At 38.0% G+C, this 12,012-nt stretch overlaps 1 protein-coding gene and 1 long non-coding RNA gene across 3 annotated transcripts in view; both read left to right on the top strand.

Annotated features, from left to right (window-relative positions):
* The window catches only part of nav3 (neuron navigator 3), a gene marked incomplete at its 5' end in the record, with an annotated part of 211,473 nt that extends 202,890 nt beyond the window's left edge, over nucleotides 1-8,583 (top strand). The window contains 1 exon segment of the mRNA XM_014018077.1: nucleotides 1,682-8,583. Coding sequence (XP_013873531.1) covers nucleotides 1,682-1,801 — 120 coding nt within the window.
* Nucleotides 8,584-9,306: 723 nt separating this feature from the next.
* Nucleotides 9,307-11,828, top strand: LOC106524323 (uncharacterized). 2 transcript variants are annotated; one of them, XR_001310995.1, is made up of 3 exons: nucleotides 9,307-9,499; nucleotides 10,126-10,971; nucleotides 11,397-11,828. It is a non-coding gene; the product is annotated as an uncharacterized LOC106524323 (long non-coding RNA). The 2 variants fall into 2 exon arrangements; XR_001310994.1 differs by having other exon boundaries at nucleotides 10,126-10,984.
* The last annotated feature ends 184 nt before the right edge of the window (nucleotides 11,829-12,012 follow it).

The following is a 12,012-nucleotide window of genomic DNA, read 5'->3' as shown; positions in this document are numbered from 1 at the left end:
AGAGAGAGAGAGAGAGAGAGAGAGAGAGAGAGAGAGAGAGAGAGAGAGAGAGAGAGAGAGAGAGAGAGAGAGAGAGAGCAGCAGTCAGCTCCTCTCCCCACCCGAGGCTGAGGGAGGCTGAAGGTCAACAGACGATCATGCTAAGCTTGCTAGCTGTTCCACCCTCTGACTGCTGCAGGGGCGTGTCATAGAGAGAGGCTTTTGTACCAGAACATGGCTGCTGTGACGAAACCGTGGAGAAGGCACGTCACCTTGGAGAGTCGTCAACCAATACGCAAATTAGCCTGCAATACCACTGCTCTACCCATATGAGCAGCAACACATCAAAATTAAAAATAAAAACTGTTACATATCCAAAAGTAATGGCCTAATTTGGTCCACATGCAGACCAGCAACATGATTCAACATGCTAGTAGCAGGTGTGGTGGGCTCAGACTGGAGCAAGAGTGTTATCAGATAGTTTGCTGAAGCTTTAAACAGTCCAGCAACTGTTTTTAGGCAAAACATATGTAATTTTGTTGTTTCATAACAGAATATTTTATTCTACACAGAGTTACAAAGCTTGTAGCGAATTTTCACATTTTTTTTATTGTTATGATGCAGAGGAGTTAGATATAATGCTAAGCTAACGTTAGCGTGCTTCTCTTTGTTTTGATGACTGTTCTTACATGTTGCTGGTAAAACTTACTAAAAGCTTATTTGTGGATAAGTGGTCTGTATTTTTTAAGGCAGGCCTACTTGTACAGAGAGTAACACATAGGATATTATTTTAGGGTTAAATTTTGCAGTTTCTGGACAAATTTTAAAAATTGAAGTGCCTAATAGGAATGTATTGTGAGTGTACATAAGGTAGTCATTTTGAGCAATTGCTCGACACGTCGACTTGTGGAATGTACACTTTAATAATCAAATGTGATGAAACAGGGAGGGAGGCTAACAGGCTAATGGGCCAAGTAAGTTAACAAATATTATTTAAAAGGACAAACATTTTAAAATAACAAAACCTACTTAACTACTAAAGAAAAACCATCCGTGTCGGACCACTTATGTGCATTTTTTTAGGGTGCTGTGGACAATCATACATCCATTTACAACAAAGTTAGCCTGGTTAAAACCAGCCCCTTGTCCTTCGCTTTGCTTCAGACAAAGATCTGGATTCTCGGCTGCAGAGAAACAATTCTTGATGGAGGCGTGGCCTCTGTTGAAGTTTAAAATGATTGGATCGGTTGGACGRGACGTATGTGTATGCCAGCTCCACTGTGAAGGAGGCTAAGCTAAGAAGCTAACCGGAAATTGTGTGTGCTGTAAACAACCCTACCGAACGAGATGGCTGTAAATGAGAGCTGCTGCTTTGTCAGACAAATTTATTTTAATTTGGAAGCCTTATCAGCACGGACTGGCTTCATTCACCTCCTCCACTGCCATCGATAAACTGTGCAGAAAATCGACATTCAAAACTCCGCCTTCTGTTTGCTGATTGGCCTGATCGAAATTCTCCTGAAGAAATCCTTGTCTATGAGAGAAATCCCAAACGGACCAGTGAAAGGAAATGAGAATTGGGCGGAACTGTGTAGGAGGCAAGGGCCAGGCTACTACAAAGTGTAAATTAATTTTTATTTTCATCTGTGTTCAGTTTTCTGTTCGTGGTCTCTGTTAACATCTTGCTGGTTGTTGTTCACAGATGAACATGCTGCTGCGGCTGCAGGAAGCGGCCAACTACTCGAGCACACAGAGCTGCGACAGCGACAGCACCAGTCACCATGACGACCAGCTGGACTCCTCGCTGGAGTCGGCCCTATGAGACCCGTCTCTGGTACACCTGGAACCGTCAGCTTATGGAAAACCTTTGAGCCATCGCTGGTTACACTTAGTTCACAGATATGTGATGTATGAAAAGATATATAACTCAGAAAGGATCTCGAAAGAAAAAGGCCTAATTTTTACAGTGACAGTGCAATATTAAATCAGAGTAATTTATGTTTTTAACAGTGTCACCAACTCAGTCCTCAGTGGCTCGACACTGATGCATGGATCATGTTTACTTTACTGAATTTATTTTTCAAAGGGCATATAAAGTTTTATGAAAAACAACTTTTCATATGTTTCTGATTGAGATGTTTCTGATGAGAAGCTTCAGTTTCTCTGATGTTTACGTCCATCTCCAAAGTGTCACAAATCTATACAAAGCCAAGAACTTAATGTGGCAAAGCTGGATTTTTATTTTTGTTTTTTAACCCGATTTTATCGAATGATGTTTACATTGGGAGGGGAATTTCTATTGTTTATGTCTTTCTTTGTTTACAGTGGTGCTTTTCACAGACACACACTCATAAATGCACTTAATTGAGCGGCGGCAGGAGGAGAATCTCCTTTACATCTGAAAGTTTTATCAATTCAAGCTCATCTGATCCATCATCCAGCCTGCCAAAGTGTCACTGACGATGGCCACCACTTTTTTAAGACCTGGAGTTCTAATTTTATGTATTAAGTGGAATGAAAAGGATGGAGCGGGATTAGATTATTTTCATGGCGTGTTAATCTTGTGGTTTCCCTCAAATTGGATTCTTCACTGACCATCAGTTTTGGGCTAAATTATACTTTTTTCTATAGCTGTTCTCAATTTTAATCTTCATTACAACAAACATGGTAGATATTACAAGATAGGCCAAATATTTTTCAAATAGACTTCTATAAATAATACATATCTTATCTGTTGTAGACAGCTTTTTGAACAGCCCCAGACTGAAAAAATTGTTTGAATTCAACACAGCTAACAATCTAGCAGCTAGTCTGAACACAGCCAGAATCAAATTGGATTGATACRGTCATCAATAACCACCAGTTTAAAAATTTTGTATGGTAAATATTGCAAACACTGTTTTATCTTATCGCTGTCCATTTTGCAATGCATAGTTACTTACAAAAGTGGTTTAAGGTGCAAATAGCCGCAGCAATTTGTAAAATTATAAAATTCCTGCTGACCCAAATTTCTAACCATGTTGTGAAAATTGACGACGTTAAAGTTAAAATATTACTGACATGAAAGAATTTTAAAAGAACAAGACTGTTGTTTCTTTAAGAAGGCAGAAACCAGTTTTGGAATGGAATTTTCTTTCTATGAACTGCTTTCATAATGCTGATTGATGATCTACATTGGGTTTTTGTTAGCGGACTTAAAGTTAGCAAAATTAAATTGAATGGAAGTGAATTGCTTCGTTACCCCTTTGCAAAGTTTGTAAAAATGCTAATCTGCTAAACGAAAAGTTAGCTCCACTATTAGCTGTTAGCGGATTAGCGAAAATTTACCCACCACTAGCCAAAAATTTGGGATTGGAGATGTACCATGGCAGCAATCCACTCTGTTCTTAGCTGCATTCAGACTCAAGGGGTCTCAGCAGTACACAAGGGGAGTTCTTTGGCCTGTGGGCAGAGTTTGGCGAAACCATGATTGGTCGGGTTGACTTGTCATGTGGGCTGGGTTAAAAGATAAAGTAATAGTAATAATAGAATTGTTGTGAACATGTAAATATAAATTATTGCCTTCAAATTTGGTGCAGCAAACAACTTACTGTCAAGAGTTATGACTAATATTAATATTTAGATTACATATTTTTTAATCATATTACACATTCCCCCAGCTACCCAGGGTTCATCCAACCGAATCATTATGATTTCTTCAAACCAAATCCAAAATAGTCAATCCGACCAATTCCATAATTAACAACCTCCTCACACACACACACACACACACCAAGAAACTCACTTAGGGACTGCAGAGACCCCCTTCTCTTAGTTGCTAGCTTGTCAGTTTGGTCCAGCCCTCTTCAAATGGGCTGGATTATTCTTTTAGYATACAGCTGAGCCCAACTAGACTCATAGAAATGACAAAAAGCCATTCTTCCTGCCCTAAACTTATTTTTATTTAACCCACAAGGTGCTGGACTCTTGTCCTAATTTTCAGTGTCAGGCACTGCCAAGCCACTTCTCGATGCCCCTCACGCCAATGACAAGCACAATGAGAGCGTCCTGTCTGCCCGTCACCCAGTTACTGTGAAGAAAACATGAAAAAGTGCCAACGTTCCCCTTTTGATTTGACTGCCAAATGTACCCACCCACAGACAACAGATTAAGTGGTCCTTGGCGTCTTTAGGATAAACCATGCCTCACCCAGACTCATTTAAATTGGTAGCAACATTAGCTTTACCCTGGCTCAAACAACCGTGAGGTTTTCTGCAGCAGGGAAATTCAAAAGGCAACACAAATGCATCAGACTTTAAAAAAAGAGAAAAAGACTTGACTGAGAAGTGCATGCAGACCACTGCAAGTTCATTTGGTTTTCCTGCTCAGCATCTGCATCCATCTTTGTCTATGAGGTACCAAAAAAAAGGATCAAAAAGTGTTGCATCCTTTACACAATTTTATACATCAGCCAAGAGCTGAGACAAGGCAACAGCATTATTGGTGCTTTCTCACTGCCTTAAATGTGCAAAATGTCTTGCTAAAAAAAAGATTTAAGAAATATTGGATGATGATAAAGATTTACTTCCTGCAATGTCGATCATGCTGCTTGTAGTTAAAAAAAAAAAACCACTTTTCTTCTTCGTCCGAACCCCCTCTTGCTTCTTTCTGATGGTGAAAACGGTGAATTTGATGCTGTATTTGAATTTATAGCAGATGTTGTAAAAAATAAACAATAAATGGGGGTTTTGGGGTATTTTTTTAGTTCTTTTGCACCCACTTGAGCTGGGCTCACTTGAATTAACGGGAGCACAACTGAACTGTTACAATTTTTTTCTTTTTTTCTCTCTCTTTATTTTTTAGACTGATGAGCATGTTTTGAAGCTTTCTAAAGGGGATGCATTGTTAAAAAGACATTTATCTTTATGTATGCTTGTATTGGATGGAAGCCATTTAGAATGATTTTCTTTTTCTTTTTTTTCTTTTTTTTCTTTTTTTTTGGAGGGGGGGTTGGTTTTGCACACTTTTAAGGTTGGGGCAGGTTGTAAATAACTAATTCTTGCACAGTGAATCAAAGATGCATTATACCCTGTTTATGTTCCAGTAAGCTTAATCCACTGAGTAAATTATTGTACTTTAACAACCGAAAGGACGAAAAAAAGAAAAATGAAAAAAAAAATACAAGAAATACTCAAACACGCTGTCAGAAAACAGGTGTGTGTCTTGTTGTGATGCCCATGCAGGAGGCATACGGTGTACAGTAAGAAGTTTTTAACTCACTAAAATCACAAACTCAAGTACTCCTCATCCTACCATGAATAATATGAGTCTGCTTTAGAAATGTCTGAAGTTCKTTTGAAAGAACAGTCTGGTTGTTTCGAAATGTGATCATAGCAATATTTAGTACTAGGGATGCACAAATACTTACATTTTCCTACAATTACTATATCTTTTTTTGTGAACTACTCAAACAGAGCCAGGACATCAGTTTTCTCTAGCATTGATGAGCTGTAAAGAAATCGGGAAGGTCATGCTCAGATCCATATATTCCCAGAATCCGTTTCTGCTCAGTGACAGACTGCTGTTAACAAACACTTTAAATAGATAGTTATGTAGTTGGGAGTGCTAGCGGACCTTAACCCTTCATGCTATTGGAATTGTGCAAATGGTGAAGTCCACTCAGGCTGTTTTCTGAACACTAGTCATGTGACTACATTTGCTCGACACTGATGCATGTACAAATTCTGATAGCGGCCCCACTGATTTCAATCACAGTGCGCAGTTTAGCTGTCTTTAAACTTAAAAAATATCTGGAAAACAGCGTCAAACTCCACCGGGAGGACCACAAAACATTGTGCTCAGTATTTGTAATAGTGACTCAGGATACAAATATTGTCCCCACATGGACGTTTAGCACGTATTTTTTMATGTTTTTTTCCAAACCAAGATGCTAGCTAACAGCTGAATTCGAGTGATGGAACGAGTTTGATTGGAAAAAAGTGCAACTCAATGTCTGCTCCAAACATTTTATCTGAGGTAAAAAAAACAAGACAAGACCACCCGGATCCTATCCCTTCGTGGCAGATAATGTATGTAAAAATTTGAGGATCGCTGTTCAACAAGCTCAAAAAATCTGATTTTAAGCTTAGACATTAATGAAAAATCTCATCTATGCTAAAGGAAAGTTTAACATAAATCTGTTTAGAGCAAATACACTGGGTCTGTATAGCAGTTGAATTTGTTCAATTCCAATTGCATTTCTATAGCACCTCAATGTTTTCCCGAAAAACTTGTGAGCTTGCCCACTTTGCGCATTTGTAACAATTTTGAACTACAAAATTATTTATGTAGGATCCAGTTGCTTGTCTTGAAAGTTCTAGATTTCGTTCCTACTCTTGACAACTTTGCAGTCCATTTTACTTTTGTTATTGCTCACTTTGAAATACATCCACGCAAAAAAATTCCAGTTTTTTCTTTTCTTTTTTTGGCATTTAGCAAGATGCATTACCACCGCCAAGTGTGTGTAGATCAGGACAGTCTGTTAGAAAAAAAAACATGGAGGACATTACTTTTCCTCTACCACCAAGTGGGAGGTAAACTTTAATCATTTGTAAAGTGGTACTGGAACACTTTTTTGAGTATGAGTCATAGACATATAATAGTCTAAGACCAAATGTCCCACCTTCTTGTTTATTTTGAATGATGTCAGAAGGAACATTTTTACAGAGCTGCCATGTTGTATTTTTAGGACCAGCATTTGTGCAGTAGTGGGGCTTCTTGTCCCATTTACTCACCTATCATCCTGTTAGTTTATATGGAAGGAACGGGAGCTAAACTGACAGAGAAGCTGTCTTGGGACGAGTACACTGTATTGAAATCAGTGCATTCCTAGTCCAACTTATTAGCCATGAGTTCAGTCACAGAACACAAAGTATGACYAAAAGCCCATAAGTCTTCCTCTAGGCTAAGCTAACAACTAGCTGAAACAACTATTTGATTTTTAAATATATTTTCTTGTGAAGTACAACATAATGTCAAAAACACACTATTATGTGTGTCCTGCTACATTAACACACCAACACACCAATGTTTGCATAGTAACAAATTTTGGTTGAAAAAATGGCAAATTAAATGTCATGCAAAAATGTAGAGGTAAATGCTAATGTAGCATTTCAGCATGTAAAGCTACGGGCTTATTGTTTAGCTAGCCTTTAGCCTAGCCAGGATGACCCTGGCCCTGTCCCAAAACCCACACTCCCACCCTCGTTCTTGTTCACCCTTGTGAACTTCAAATGCACATTCATGTTGAAGGGTTTGAGTGCGTAGTGTGTCCCACATTCTCCACATCCGCCCTTCGCCCCGCCCATTTTTGTACTATGTACCCTTATGCGAAGTCTGCATTTTTACAGACCTCGGCGATGTGTATTACCCACAATTCATCGCTGTGTGTGACGTTTTGAATTAAAAGGCAGAAATCTGAAATGTCCACTGAGAACCTTCCCGTTTAGTGGTGGCAGTAATGCACTTAAATTAGTCTGCCAACCACCAATAAAACCAAAAGAAGAACTTATAGATGCAATTGTTCTCATACTCTGATGTATAAGCCTCATTCGCTTCATGCACTTTCTTCTCCTAAAAACGATTGCTTTTTGTAGTTGTACTATCATTTTTAGCAATACAAATGCCAAAACAGTGACTGGTCCCGCCATGTTGGATGTCGCAGTTACGACGCAGAGGCTCAAGTCAATGACGTAATCTGTACTGTCCCAATTCTCAATTTTTTGCACGCTTGTAACCTGCGCACTCCAACACTTATGTGCACTTTGATTGAATCCACACTTCACAGAGGGGCGTAGGGTGCGCACTGAGCATTGGGACTGGGCCTCTTTCTCTTTCTTGATGCTCAGTGCTTCCTGACTGATGTTATGGCTGATGAGGTACAATTTGTTTGATAGAACGTCACTTCGAAAATGACCAAACTGTTCTTTTAAAACCACTTTCTTTAATCCACCGCCATGTTGGGGTCATTAGCTGCCAGAGGCACCGAAGCTGACCCAACACCGTACTGTACAAACCAGCTAACAGGTGCTAACGGTGAGTTAAAAAGCCCATCAGAGACCAAGACGTCTTGTTGTCACAACCTCAGGATAAACCTATCCTCTACCTGTGTTCAGCTTCATGTGTCTCTGCAAGCCAAGCCTCAAACGGTGCACACATTCTTCTGACCAGTCTGCCTTACGTCTGTAGTTGCATGCCAGGGTTGAAATTACAACAGGTTGCGTATTACTTAGACCCATACACCAAACCTATGTACACTCCTGTTTTAGGCCATTAACTCCCAAAATAACAGAGTTTTGACACCACTTTGTGTTGATGGCTGTTTTTATCCAACTTTACACTTTACAGTTGCATCTCAGTTGAGACCATAGCATTTAATCTGGTTTGAGAGAAAATTTAATCTTTTTTGTTTTTTGAGTGAAACATTTGTCTGGAAATGTTTTATATTTTGTACATTTGTATGTAACATATCATGTAAATAGAGAGAGACAGTGATTTAACTCATCTGGAAGATTTTGTAGTCTTTGTAAAACCCCAATAAATGGTATTTGGTGTCACTCAACAAACGATAAGTGGAGTTTGTGTCATCTGTTGGAAAATACATTTGAAAGTATGTCAATTTGAAAATGTGTTGTGAATGATCTTCAGTTACTTCTACAACAAATTTTTGCTCAGTATCTGTAACACTGGCTCAAGTGTAGCTATTTTTGTGTCAGTGTGTGTGGGTAATATCAATTAGTTGTGGTGACAGTCTTGAATTGGATAAACTACTAATTCTATCAGTTGTAAGGTGACTTCATCAATTATTACTTTCTGAGAGTTTCATTTAAATCTGTTCATTAGATATTTTGGTCACAGCCATCAACAAAATGATTACCTCCTCCTTTTGGCAGCAAAAATTCAGTTTATAGATGTGTATATTCAATTTTTAATATTCATACAGCCAAAACCTAATCACTTGGGCATTCTGATTAAAACATATTCTTTAACATGTAAATCAAACTTAAGACTGGTATGCCTGATCCGGAATGATCCTACCAGTTTATTTAGTGAGTTTTTACTGACATCTAGTGGTCATGACGTAGAAGTAACGTTTTAAAGTAAACAGGAAAAAAGGCCTTTAACAGACTACAGCTAGGTTTTCAAAAATCATTACTTAATGAAAAGACTGGCACGATGAAAATGTGTTCAGACAGGTTTTTAACTGTTTTTTTTTATTTGTTTTTATTTTTGAAGGTTTTTTTTTTTTTTTTTTTTTTTTTTTTTTGAAGGAATAGTGCATTTCCTGTTCCGGGTGAGTTCAATTTGCAGCCAAAGATGGGGTCTGGCGCGTCTCCTGTGACGGATTCTGATGATAAAAAGATGTTTAAAACTAAAGAAGCACTTGTCTCTTTACCGAAACACTCTTACTGGCTGGACTTCTGGGTGTTTGTAATGTTTGACATCGCTTTATTCCTTCTTGTGCATTTCCTCATCCCTTGAGGTGAGTAGGACGGAGCGAACAAGTTTTTTCTTCTTTTTTTTTTTCTTTTTCTTTTGGCTAAGGGCGGCTACGGAAATTGAGCTAATCCTAAAGAAACGCGACTTAGAACTAAAAGACGCTGCTAACTTCTCAGTGTAAGACGTGTCAATGTAGTTTTGTTTTAGAAACGTTTATGTAAGTTTGTGTAGTTCGTATTTATTTTCTAGGACAAAGTAGTTGCTCTTGAAAGCTACTGCCTTGACGTAAGTGGGGCTACCGTGTAACTGAAAATTCCGAGTGTGCTTGAACGTCACAAACTTTCACAGAATCTTGTGATCAGATTTTAAAATGTCCGACCATACCATGTTTTGCTTCCATATTTTTTTTCTCAATTATGTAATCCAGATATCGTTTTTTATATACTGTCCCCCTTATAAGATGTCCTTGGCCACCCTAACTAGTTTGCCTAATTCACAACAAATCTAGAACAAAGATGTCATATTTGTGAGATAAACAGTGGGTTTGATCTCRGCTTCTAGATGTAAGTTTTCCTGACTGGTACCATTTGAGGCAGAAAGATATGTTACAATTCACAATTTTATTTTGTTTATCCACTTCTGTGTATCCTCTTATTATGTATGTTGCAGGTTTGTCCCCATGACTTTGGAGACCAGGACATGGAGCGCAGGGTCTGTCCTGCTCTGGAGAAGGCTAACCCAGCTTTCACTGAATTTAACGCCTTGTTACTGAATGCCACGCTTCAAGTTTCTACAGCTGGGATTTACGATATTTAAGCTTCTTGGACATGACATCCTGACCTTATTATCAGACCTCCGAGCCCCAGAAACCCTTCTCTAAGCTGTAGCTTGTGTGGGTTTCTGTTGTTTAGAAGATACAAATTTAAAGTATTGATAAAAACTCACTGCACCTTGACTATTATTCCCAGGGCTTATTCACTTTTAAATTTATTCTAAACACCTGTATGTTATTTCTGTAAATGTTTTTTTTTATTATTTTTATTTAATGTCTACAGTTTTAGTATGCCATTTGGTGAACATATCGATCAATGAGAATGTACAAGATTTAAAAGTATAATTGCACACCAAAAGAAAACCTTTTTTGAAGAATTTCAAGAAAACAAGTCTTGAGGGTTTGCACATGAACAATTTAAGCACAAATAAAGTGTTTTGGCTCTTTCATCTGCTCTGTTATGCATAATGGAAATTATTTAATGTTTATTTTGTATTTTTCACAGAATGCATTTGCGTTTTCAATGCACACACATCCAATCATTTTCTGTTTTTTGAGAGAACTGCACTGATGGCAATGAACTAATTTATTTATATAAGTTTGAAGACTCTTACTTTGAAGTGTAACTGATGCTTCCGGTAAAATAAACTATTATTAGCAGCTAGCATGCTAAGTTACGCTACTTTTTCAAACATTTTTAAAAGTCTTTTGGTAATATCTACAGTATGGAAAACGTTTGCCAGGTGAAAAACACAGGTTCGTTTTACTTTTGTCTTTATTTTTACTCCCTTCGGGTCGTTGTTTTGCAGTTAACAGCTGATGGAAGTTAGCTAAGCTAAGACTGCAGCATATTTTAGACATGCAGGAGTTACTAACACTTAAGCTGTTATTCTGACGTGTAAAGCTGTGATATTTTGTGAAGTGTCCAGTATTTAGGTCAATTACTAAACAATTATTTCCCAAAATGTATTTTAACGAAATATTTCTGTTTTAACTATTTTTGAAGTACCTTGGGCTTGGTAGTTTTGGTAAGCTGAAACCTGAAGCTTCTTTCAGGGTCAAAGCCCGCAGAAAAGTTTCTTATAGAAATGTAGGTGAACAGCTAATTTAATTGCAACTATTGTCTTCATATTTATGTTCATCCGCTTTAACGTGTGCGTATGTCCAGATATATTCCTGCCCCTGTCGTCTCTGAAGCTTATCCCTCCTCTGAGGCTACTTTCCGCAGCGATGTGGCAGGTGGCTCAGCGGAGAGATGTCCTCGATTATGAAAAGCAGTTTGTGGCACTGGTGACAACAGCCGTGCCCGACCTGCTCAGCCCGAAGCAACGAGGCAAGCTGCTGTTTCGACTGCGAGCAAAAGCGAGTCAAAACATTCAAAACAAAAGGGGTCCAAACATGTGAGCCAATAACTGGAAAATATTCTAGGGCCAAAATAATTTTATGCATTTCTATTTTCCTTTTATATTTAAACTCTCAAAAAACATCAACGCACACCGTTTTAAGGAAATGACAAAAGTATATAATAATGTAGTACAGTGGTTCCCAAACTTTTTGTCTTCTGACCCACAAAATATCCATGGCAAAAACTTGTGACCCCAAGTATTACTGGTCTGAGTACATGAATTTGTTAATAACCCTAAAAACACAGGCTTTATGACAATCTAAACAGCTTGTACACAAATATAAATATTTATTGTTACTTAGTTTGTTTTTTTTTTAAATAATTTTAGGGAAAATATTACATCAGCAATTATTTTATTACCCTTTAAATTGATTTCTGG

Source organism: Austrofundulus limnaeus, unplaced genomic scaffold (genome assembly GCF_001266775.1).
Source record: "Austrofundulus limnaeus strain Quisiro unplaced genomic scaffold, Austrofundulus_limnaeus-1.0 Scaffold182, whole genome shotgun sequence".
NCBI classification, from domain to species: domain Eukaryota; kingdom Metazoa; phylum Chordata; class Actinopteri; order Cyprinodontiformes; family Rivulidae; genus Austrofundulus; species Austrofundulus limnaeus.
Note: the sequence above shows the minus strand (reverse complement) of the source record. Positions and strands in the feature narration are given on the sequence as shown.